At 71.7% G+C, this 10052-nt stretch overlaps 1 protein-coding gene across 2 annotated transcripts; it reads left to right on the top strand.

The window, feature by feature from the left end:
- The first annotated feature begins 1606 nt into the window (after window positions 1–1606).
- Window positions 1607–9500, top strand: AGXT (alanine--glyoxylate and serine--pyruvate aminotransferase). 2 transcript variants are annotated; one of them, XM_028509957.2, is made up of 11 exons: window positions 1607–1800; window positions 1896–2088; window positions 2930–2994; window positions 3574–3674; window positions 4520–4590; window positions 5666–5750; window positions 6817–6915; window positions 7518–7587; window positions 8421–8516; window positions 8723–8851; window positions 9356–9500. In XM_028509957.2, exons 1-11 carry the CDS (start codon window positions 1636–1638, stop codon window positions 9461–9463), a joined length of 1182 nt encoding a protein of 393 aa, XP_028365758.1. In that variant the 5' UTR covers window positions 1607–1635; the 3' UTR covers window positions 9464–9500. The 2 variants fall into 2 exon arrangements, with proteins under 2 accessions (XP_028365758.1, XP_035878520.1); XM_036022627.1 differs by lacking the exon at window positions 8421–8516.
- The last annotated feature ends 552 nt before the right edge of the window (window positions 9501–10052 follow it).

Here is a 10052-nt window from a genome sequence, read left to right as displayed (position 1 = left end):
GGGGCCGTGTGCTGGAGGGCAGGCGGGGGACAGAGCTGGGGACATCCCCTCTGGACAGGCTGGTACAGCAGCCCAGGTGGGGGGCACAGAAGGAGGGGATGTCGTCACCATGGGCGGCAGACACGGAGGCGGAGCCAGAGCTGATTGGAGGGGCTGGCCCTTGGGGAGGTGGCTCCGTGCCCCCAGCAAGCAGCAGGTCCCCAGCCTCGGGCACAGCCTTGGGGCTGACACCCTCTCAGGGCTGTGGCAGGTCAGCACTCGCCTGGGCGAGCCTGGCACCTACCTCACGGTGACTCACAGAGGTCGCCAGGCCACGGCGGAGCAGGGCCTGACTGCCAGCTCCCTCGGGGGTCTGCACGGCCCTCCTCCTGCCTTCGCACCAGAGGCCCCCGCAGGCCCTCCCCACCCTGCCCGACCCCAGAGTCGGGGTGCCTGTCCGTTCCCCAAGGCTCCGCTCCCGGGTCCCTGCGTGCCCCCTTGACTGGGTGCCACCACCCCCTCAGGGCTTCGAGGTCCCCAGATGCTCGGGCTGTGGCTGAGCTAAGACAGGTGGGGTCCCCGTGCCCCTGGGAGGTCACACGAACCCAGCCCCGGTGACAAGAGCTCCATGGAGGGGCCCTGCCGGGCTCAGGGGGGAGTCCCCAGGAGGACGTCTCCTGCTGGGCCCAAGGGGGTGGTGCTCCCTCCCTGGTCACTTGCCGCAGCCCCGCCGCTCCCCGGGCTACTGTGGCCCAGGGTGTCAGCCCCGCACCCAGGCAGGAAGTCCCGGCCCCCGGACCCAGGCACCCTGGGAACACAGGGCGCCCACGGGTCTCCTTCACCGGGGGCCTCTCTGGCTTCCCCCGACGGCAGCCGGCTGTGCTGGGCGGCTGCTCCCCGGGCCTGGCTCCTTCTCCTGCAGGGACCCTGGTCCCCCACTTATCCTGCCCACCTGTCGACTCGGCAAGCGGAGGGGGCTCCCCCGCACGCACACTGGTTCAGTGTGCAAGTGTGACCCCGAGGACCTCCAGGCTCCGAGGGGCGGGGGGTGTACTTGTTTCAGGAGGATCGGGGATGGCAGTGTCCTCAGTGTGTGTGCACGTGTGTCTGGGCCATCTGGCCCACGGCTTGCTTTGTAAATAAAGTTTTATCGGCACACAGCTGCACCACTCTGGCTGCTGCTGCTGCTGCTGCTGCTCCATAGCGCCCTGGCCGAGTGTTTGCAACACAGACTGGGAGGCCTGCCAAGCCCGAAATATTGGCTCTCTGGTCCTTTAAGAAAAACGCTAGGGCCCCCAGAGCCCTGCACGGGCGCTGGGAGGGTTCTGGCTGGCAAGGAAACCGAGTCAGGAGCCCGGCCATCCGCCCAGGACCCCTGAGCAGAGCCTGCAGGAGGGGGCCGGTGGGGAGGCTGCCCCTGCCCTGCTCCCCATTGGCTGGTCTCTGAAGCTCCTCCCCCCAGGAGGGTTCAACACCCCGGGTGTCAGGCCCGACTCCAGGGGTGAGCACAGGCGAGGGGCTGGGTCACAGCCCTGGCAGGCAGCTCTTGACACCGCCTGCAACCGCCGTCCAGCCAGGGGCCGCTGGGAGATGCTCTGCGCTCTGACCTTGGCCAGGGCGGCTCTGAGGTCCCGGGCAGTGGGCTGGGTGCGGACCATGGCCTCACACCCGCTGCTGGTGGCCCCCCCGGAGGTCCTGCTGAAGCCCATCTCTGTGCCCCACCGGCTGCTGCTGGGGCCCGGCCCCTCCAACCTGGCTCCTCGTGTCCTGGCGGCCGGCGGGCTGCAGATGATCGGCCACATGCACAAGGAGATGTACCAGGTGGGCTGGGGGCTGCGGCCGCCCCTGCCGGCCCCTCCCGGCGGGAGGACCGGGAGCCGGGGGCAGGCCCTGACCCGCACGCCCGCCGCCCACAGATAATGGACGAGATCAAGCAAGGCATCCAGTACGTGTTCCAGACCAAGAACCGCCTCACGCTCGCCATCAGCGGCTCGGGGCACTCCGCCCTGGAGGCCGCCCTGTTCAACCTCCTGGAGCCTGGGGACTCCTTCCTGGTCGGGGTCAACGGCATCTGGGGCCAGCGGGCCGCCGAGATCGGGGAGCGCGTGGGTAAGGGACGGGATGGGGGTGGGGTGTGCCCGCCGCTCCAGCCTTCCCATCCCCAGCCTCGGGCAGGGCAGCACGGCCCCGGCCCTCCCCGGCCCTCCGGCCCCCCACCTGCCGGCCGGTCTGCCCCGAGGGGCCGTAGGACGGGGTTTCGGAGGTGGAAGTCCCCCCCCCCAGAAATCTCAGAAACAGACGTCTTCTGGAGCCGCAGAGCACGGAGGAATGGACAGGGGTTCGCTTCCAGAGCAAACTGTGGGGAGACAGGACTCGGGGGCAGCAGCGAGCCCCGAGTTTAATGATTGACCCTACATCCGGCGCCACAGGTGTCCGCGCCGTCCAGTTAATGGACAACTTCGGACGGCTGTGGGGGCTCCGACCCCTCACCCAGCGTCCTTTCACCCCCAAGCTGAGGGGGCAGAGGCCAGGACCCCAGGGGGCTCTGACTGCCCCCCCCACCCCGGCCTCAGGCTCTGCCCCGAGGTTCAGATGGTCCTGGGCCTGGGGGTCTCCCACACACAGCTCCAGGGCTCGCCCCTCCTCCACCCCCTCCTCCCTTCTCCCCTCGCTCGCTGGGGAGGCCCCGTCCACACGGCCTTCAGCAAACTCACGTTTCTCTCCCGTGCACCGGAAGCCCGGCCACAGGGCTCGGAGAAGGCGGCCCGAGGAAGGGGCGGGCAGCTGGGCCGGACGCTGCTCTTGGCCTGAGCACACCCCTCTCTCCTCTCCCATGTGGCTGGGGCCGCGGCTGGGCGGCCTGCTCAGCACGCCCCTGTCCCTCGCCGTGGCTCCTGTCCCGTGTGCTGGGTCAGGAGAGGCCCACGGCTCACACTGGCCCCGCCCCCAGGAGCCCGCACTCACCCGATGACCAAGGACCCCGGAGGCCACTACACGCTGCAGGAGGTGGAGGAGGTGCGGGGTGCTGCCGGCCACGGGGACAGAGGGGCGCTGCCCAGCTAGCGGGCTTGGGGCTGGGGGGCTGGGCGCGGGGGCTTCTGTGCCAAGTGACCCCCCCCAGGGAGAGCACTCTGGTGCCTGGGAGCAGGTGGGAAGCCTGAAGGGGGGTTCTGCCTGGCAGGGAAACTGAGTCAGGAGCCCAGCCCTGTGTGAGGGCTGGAGGGGCTGGAGGCGTGAGGTGGGGAGCAGGACCTGCCCCAACTCTCCGGGTGTGGGCCCCTCCCTGATAGGGGTCTGTCCCAGCCAGCCAGACCCTGGGGACCCGGCTGACCTCAGGAAGGTCCCAGTGTCCCCACGGGTGGGGCGAGAGGCAGAGGCCCCTGGTCTCCGGGAGGAAGTCCCTCTCTTCCAGAGTGAGCCCTCCTGCTGAAGTCACCGGCTCCCGCACACAGATGGGGGGCTGCCCCCACCCCGGGAGGGAGGGCATGTTCAGGGGGCAGAGCCTGCCCTGCCCTCACCAGGAAAGTCCTTCTGTGGGCCCTGGCTGGCCCGGGGGGGCCTCTCCCCCCACAGCCACCCCTCTGTTCCCCTCAGGGCCTGGCCCAGCACAAGCCGGTGGTGCTCTTTCTGACCCACGGGGAGTCCTCCAGCGGCGTGCTGCAGCCTCTCGAGGGGTATGGGGAGCTGTGCCACAGGTGAGCCCGTCCCCACGGGGGAGCCGTCTCCAGGTGGCCGTGCGGGGGGCAGGGCCCAGGCTGGGTAGGTGCGGGGTGCTGGCAGGTCCCTGCAACCCGGGTGGCAGCGGGTGGGCCGAGTCCCTCGCTGCCCCCGCCCAGCATCTACCACGGGGTGTGGGGTGCAGGCAGCTCTTGGGGTCCTCCTTGTTCTTTGCTGAGTGCGGTGGGTTCCCCTCTCCTGAGAGCAGGACAGGGGTCTCTCCATGGCCAGGTGCCCGCACCGCGCTCACTGCCCTCCAGGCCCCGTGGCTGGGAGGGTTTGAGGCTGACCCAGCTCCCCAGCTCCCAGGGCAGCCTCGGCCGTCCACGCCCTCCGCTGGCCTCCCCACCCCCGCACGGGTGCAGGAGGCCCTGGAGGAGCCAGGGGCGCCCCCACCCCATGGCCAGCTGTCCTGCCCTGCAGAGCTGGCCACAGGCTGCAAGGATGAGCCCCTCCTGGCCAGGCAGGCTCCTCCGCGGGGATCCCAGCCCACCTGCCCCCCGAGTCCTGTCCAGCGACTCAAGCTTACCTTTGTGACCTGGGCTGTGACCCTGAGGGCCCCACCTGTCCCTCCGTGCCCGCTCCGCCTTTTTCTAAGAAAACGTGGGGGCCGGGGCCAAGCTTTGGCTCCAGCTGTTCCTGGACTCTGCCCTCTGGCCTCTGACATTATGGTCAGCCGGCTGCTGCAGGAGGGGGCCCAGGCTTGCACTGAGTGGCCCCCGGGCCCATGCACACCCTTGGGGCTGAGCCCTCAGAGCCCCCCTGTGTGGGGGGACCCTGGGGCTGCAGCCCCACCTGCCTCACTGGACAGCCCCTCCCCCAGGTACCAGTGCCTGCTCCTGGTGGACTGCGTGGCCTCCCTGGGCGGGGCCCCCATCCACATGGACCAGCAAGGTGAGCACCCCCTGGACTCATCAGCACCCAGGGCCTCTGCTGGGTGGCCAGGTGCCGAGGTGGGGGGGTGGGTGGAGCTTCTCCAGGTGAGCGTGCTCTCAGAGCCCCTGCAGGTGCAGCAAGGGGCGCAGGGCCGAGGGCCGTGATGCCTCTGGCCGCGGCTGGGCCTCCACGCCCCCATCTGCCCTGACCCCCCACCAGCCTGTCGCACCCAGTGAGCTCCACGGTCAGCTGGCCTTGCAGGAGACCCTCCTGGGACCACGGAGGGGGCTTCACGGGCCGACGCTCACCCCATGCTCTGCACGGGCGGGGACCAGCGAGCACAGGGCGGCAGGGAGTCCCCAAGACAACTCGCCGCACCTCTCTGGCTGGCCGCCCACCGCCGGGGAGGGAGAGGCCGGGCTGAGGCTCCAGCCCCAGACCCCGGAGTGCAGGCCCCACAGACAGCGTGGCGCCCCTCCGGCCCAGGGCACCCCGCCGTGCCCGCCCTCACCGCTCGAGATCACGCGAGCTCACCACACTGCCCCCCCCTCTCCTCTTGGTGGACTTTGGGGCTCTTCCGGGCGTGAGGCTGTCAGGGCGGAGCTGGGAGGGTGGTCCTGCCCAAGCCTGTGGGTGCTCACTCGAGGCCACTCCCGGGGGCTCCACCTAGGAGATCGGGAGGTGGGCGCAGCCCGGGCTTGCTCGGCCGTCTTCCCCACGGCCCGGAACCACGGGGCCCTCGGGGGGGGGGGGGGCTGTGGGTGTTTTGTGGCCGACCAGGGGCTCAGGTTCCGAGGTGCGAGCAGACCAGCCTGCCCGCCTGCCCCTCCCACGGACACACTCTGACACGGCCCGTGGCCCCCCCCACCCCACCCAGACCCTCGCTGCTGCCCACCACACACCCCACCCGTCCCGGGGTCAGCGTCCCCCCCACGGGGCAGGGCCTGGCCCTGCGGGAACGCCCCCTCACTGCCGACACCGGCGGCACGGTGGGTCCCCGGCTCCCCTGAGACAGTGGGCCCTGAGCTCCGGGGGCACCCGTGCCGCAGTGACCCCGCCTGGGGGGCTCACCCTGCGAGCCCCCCCCCCACAGGCATCGACGTCTTGTACTCGGGCTCCCAGAAGGTCCTGAACGCCCCCCCAGGCACCGCACTCATCTCCTTCAGTGACAAGGCCAGGTGAGGGGCTGGGGCTGCACGTGCCGGGCGGGGGCTAGGGGGGACCGGGGGGCCCTCGGAGGGAGGGACGGCCGGGGAGGGCATGGTCCCGCGGGACGGGCTCCAAGATGCCCCTAGAAAGCTTGTCACGGGCCCTGACAGGTGCCCCTGCCCCCTCCCCACCCTCACAGGTGTGACACAGTTCCGGGTCCCAGGGCACGGGCGGCTGGGCACGGTGAGGGCCGCACACGCACGTGGGACAATGACCTGGCCAGCAGGCCTCCCGGGGACGCCCCCAGGGAGCCTGGGCTTGGTGTGGGAGGTGGGGACTGGACTTCCAGGAATCCCCGGCTCCAGGCCAAGGGCTGGGGCCCAAGGCTGCCCCGCCCCCTGCTGCCGCCAGCCCGGGCTCAGTGTCTGGGAGCCGGGGTGGGCTGGGGGAGGGGAACCGGCCCCAGCAGCCCGTGAGCGGGTGCTGGTTGGTGCCATTCGCCAGGACAGAGGCCGCGTGGGGCGGAATCGGGGATTCCGAGTCTGAGTGACCTGGAGGGGCAGGGCGAGGTCAGGTCTGAGTCCAGAGAGCAGGGAGGCCTGGGCTGCTGGGCCGACCTGAGCGCCCAGCCTGCGGAGGGGGCTGCCACCTAGAGGCCCCTCCGTGACAGCCAGCATCACAGACCATGCCCCAAGGTGCGCAGGCTCCGGGAGAAGGGGGACCCGGCCTCAGTTTCCCCTTTGTGGTTTTGATGTGTTTGGACTTATCAACGCAGCAGCGGTCCCTCCTGCCCACAGCGATGACCGCCTTCCACTGGCCTCCGACTCGGGGACCGAGGCCGGACGACTCCTGGGGCGGGGCCAGGAGAGGGGGCCAGGCCCAGCCTCCACGCAGCAGGGTCTCGCCCGAGTGGCAGAGGCGCCGGCCAAGCCCAGGGGTCAGCAAGGCTGGGCTCCCGAGGGGTGCACAGCCCACCTGGGCCTGTCCCGGGGTCCCCACCTCTGAGAGACAAGGGCCCCTGGGGGGGGGGGGACGGCCACCCAGGCTCTGCAGCCGGACGGGCAGGTGCTCAGGCCGGCTGCCCCCCCCCCCCAGAGATAAGATCTACTCCCGGAAGACGAAGCCCTACTCCTTCTACCTGGACATCAAGCTGCTGGCCAACTTCTGGAGCTGTGACGACGACAAGCCCAGGACGTGAGGGGCGGGCGGGGGCGGGCGGGCTGGTGGGCAGAGGGGCGCGGGGCCGTCCTCCCGAGGCCCCAGCCCTGCATCAGGATTGCTCACTGGGTCCCGAGGCCCCGTCCGGGCCCCCTCCTGGCTCCCCACTTCCTCCCTGGCCTGGGGGCTCAGGACCCGCAGCACGGCCTCCGCCCTTTCCCAGGGCCCCGTCCCCCCAGAAATCCTGGCACCCAACGTTTGCACTGGGCCACCTCTCCCCATTTCCAGGCCTCGGCTCACCCACATCTCAAAAGAAGGGGGCGAACCAGGGGATGTCTGTTAGGGGGCTCCAGCCATAACCCAAGGCGCCCCACGCCACCCATGGGGACAGGAGCACCAGGCACCGCGCCCCACCCAGTGGGCCGGGCGGGGGGTGGGAGCCAGCTGGGCAGCCTCCCGTGAGGTGCGGGCAGCACCCCCTCCGAGCCCTGCTCCTGCAGACTTGGCTGCCCTTCCAGCTCCGAGTCCGTGATCCCGGCCTGGAGTGCTCCCTGGGAAGGGAGCTGACCGGTCCTCCCAGAGCCTGACCCGCCCGTCCCCACCCAGTGACCCGGACCGCGCCCCGTCCTGTCTTCCAGGTACCACCACACCACCCCCGTCATCGGCTTGTTCAGCCTGAGAGAGAGCCTGGCGCTCATCGCGGAGGAGGTGAGGCCGGGGCGTGCTGGCCGGGCCGAGGGTGGCGGGGGCAGGGCCGGCGGGGGCTGGGGGAGGCAGTCGGTGAGGACCCCGCGAGCAGGAGGGGCCCGAGGAGCGGAGCGAGGCCAGCAGCCGGGTTGTGAGTTACAGTAACCAAAGCTCAGCAGCCTGGGCGCCTCCCTGCTCCCAGGTGGGGGCTGGAGCCGGCAGAGACAGTGCCAGGAGCCCCGCCCACACAGGCCACGCCGGCTCTGTGGCGGGTTCAGGACACCGCACAGGGCGCGGCACAGCCGCCTTCGCTGTCCCGACCGCCTGGGGCCACGGCCAGCCCCCAGCCCCCCCGGCCACGGAGACAGGGCTGGGGCAGCCTCCGCGAGCGGCCAGGAGCTCCGCTGGCCGCGCTGTCCCCCACGCCGTGCCTGCTCATCAGTCACCACCCCAGGACTGAGCTGGCGGCCACCAGCACCCAGCTGGGCTGTGCGCTCCCAGGGGTGGCTCTCACGGTGGGCGGGGTGTGAGCTGGGCAGGGCGGGAAGAGGGCGGACTCCCATGGGGCTGTGGGGTCAGTGTGGGAAGAAGGAGGGGACGCGTGTGCCCCAGAAAGTCCCCGCCCTGCCCTGTCCCGGCCAGCTCTGCCCTCCCCTCCCCAGGGCCCAGCGCTGGCTGGGCCCACCCCTCGCCCAGACCATATCCACCTGCCCCGAGGTAGCCCCTGGGCCAGAGCCACCACGGCCTCAAACCCAGGGTGGGGGGGGGTCTCACGGGGGCTCTCGAGGGGCCACCCCCGGGCGGGTGGACACCAGCTCCCTGTCCCCCACCCACTGGCACCTCTCCCCGAGCAGGGCCTGGAGAACAGCTGGCGGCGCCACCGGGAGGTCACCGCCTACCTGCAGGAGCGCCTGCAGGAGCTGGGCCTGCAGCTCTTCGTGAAGGACCCCGTGCGTTCAGGGGGCGGCAGGGGGCGGGGCCGGGGCGGGCAGGGGGCGAGGCCAGGGCGGGGCGGGGCTGGGGCGGGCAGGGGGCGGGGCCGGGGCGGGACCTGGCTGTCCTCAGGCCCTTCCTCGGCCCGAGCCCCCCAGCCCCACCTGTCATCCCTCTGAAGCCCCGGGCTGCGGGGCTGGTGCTGAGCCCGCCTGTCCTGCAGGTGCTGAGGCTGCCCACCGTCACCACGGTGGCCGTGCCCGCCGGCTACAACTGGAGAGACATTGTCAACTACCTCATAGACCACTTCTCCATCGAGATCACCGGCGGCCTCGGGCCCTCCGTGGGGAAGGTGAGGGGGTGGCCGCACGGGCCCCAGAAGCTGGTCGCCCCCACGTGGAGCACGGCTGTGTCCAGGCCGAGGTCGGCGGTCGTCCTGGAGCCGGGCCGGCAGGGGCGTCAGGAGGGAGCGTCCCTCTCCGGACCCCCAGGGGTCTGTGCAGGGGCATCTGGGTCTGTCGTCCGCAGCCGGGCAGGCGCAGACCCCCGATCCCACCCGGAATGCCCTTCCCTCCCTCCGTGTGGCCCACCAGGCAGGAGCCCAGCTGGGCCCACTGAGAGGGCGACTCCAAGCGGCCTTGGCAGACGGCCGCCCCGGCTGCCCTCCCCGAGCTCTGCGGCCCGGCCTGGGCCCGGGGCTCCCTGGTGGCTGCAGGAAGCTCCCACCCACCTGCCCTGGGTGCCCGGCAGGGGGTCCCCTCGTGGGGAAGCCCACCGAGCCCTGCCCAGACCTCGGCCAGGGCCAGGCGGGGTCCTGGACGGAGGCCGACACCGCCCCCTGTCCCCCCACCCCCAGGTGCTGCGCATCGGGCTCCTGGGCTACAACGCCACCCGGGAGAACGTGGACCGCGTGGCCGAGGCCCTGAAGGAGGCGCTGCAGCGCTGCCCCCGGAGCCAGCTGTGACCCGGCTGCCCAGCCAGGCCCCCCCCCTCGGGGGCCGGGGGCCCAACGGGGTCTGCGAGACCGGCAGGCCGCTGCCAGCCCCCGGCCCTTCCCTTCCCGGTGGAACTCCCTGGAAACGGCCCTCGGGGCTCGGGACCCACATTCCTCCCCAGTGACCTGCAGCCCCAGGGCCTGGCCCCCCGGGAATATTCAATAAAGAGCAGGCGCAGTCCTCCTGTCTGTCCTCTCCGTGTGTGGCTGGGCCGTGGGAGCTGCAGGAGCTTTGCTGCTCCTGGCCGGGGGCCGGCAGACGGGCGTGCAGAGCCCCAGACCTTGCCTCCCGGGGCACCCACAGCCCCAGGCCCGGCTGTGGCCGAGTCCTGTGGACGGGGGCAGGGAAGGACCCGAGCCTGGGTGACCCCCGGGGCCCCAGCCCCTTCTTCCTCCTCGGCTGGGCGCCCTCCGACCCCTGTCCCTCAACTCCGCCCCTCCCTCGGATCCCCGCCTGTGCTGAGCCTCCTCAGCGCCTCCCCGGGGGGTTGGGTCTGCAGACGGGGCGGCCTCTGGCCTTCCCTAGACCATGCCCACATCCGCAGGTGCTCCCCCGGCC

This window comes from Phyllostomus discolor, chromosome 4, assembly GCF_004126475.2.
Source record: "Phyllostomus discolor isolate MPI-MPIP mPhyDis1 chromosome 4, mPhyDis1.pri.v3, whole genome shotgun sequence".
In the NCBI taxonomy this organism is placed as follows: Eukaryota; Metazoa; Chordata; class Mammalia; order Chiroptera; family Phyllostomidae; genus Phyllostomus; species Phyllostomus discolor.
The sequence above is the reverse complement of the archived record's forward strand: the minus strand, read 5'-3'. Positions and strand labels throughout refer to the sequence as shown.

What these genes read in the sequence shown, in the direction of transcription:
- AGXT (XM_028509957.2), top strand. Translation starts at nt 1,636, where the DNA reads ATGGCCTCACACCCGCTGCTGGTGGCCCCCCCGGAGGTCCTGCTGAAG. An exon ending in TGCACAAGGAGATGTACCAG is followed by an intron (nt 1,801 to 1,895) that starts GTGGGCTGGGGG and finishes CGCCGCCCACAG; the next exon opens with ATAATGGACGAGATCAAGCA. An exon ending in AGCTCTTCGTGAAGGACCCC is followed by an intron (nt 8,517 to 8,722) that starts GTGCGTTCAGGG and finishes CCTGTCCTGCAG; the next exon opens with GTGCTGAGGCTGCCCACCGT.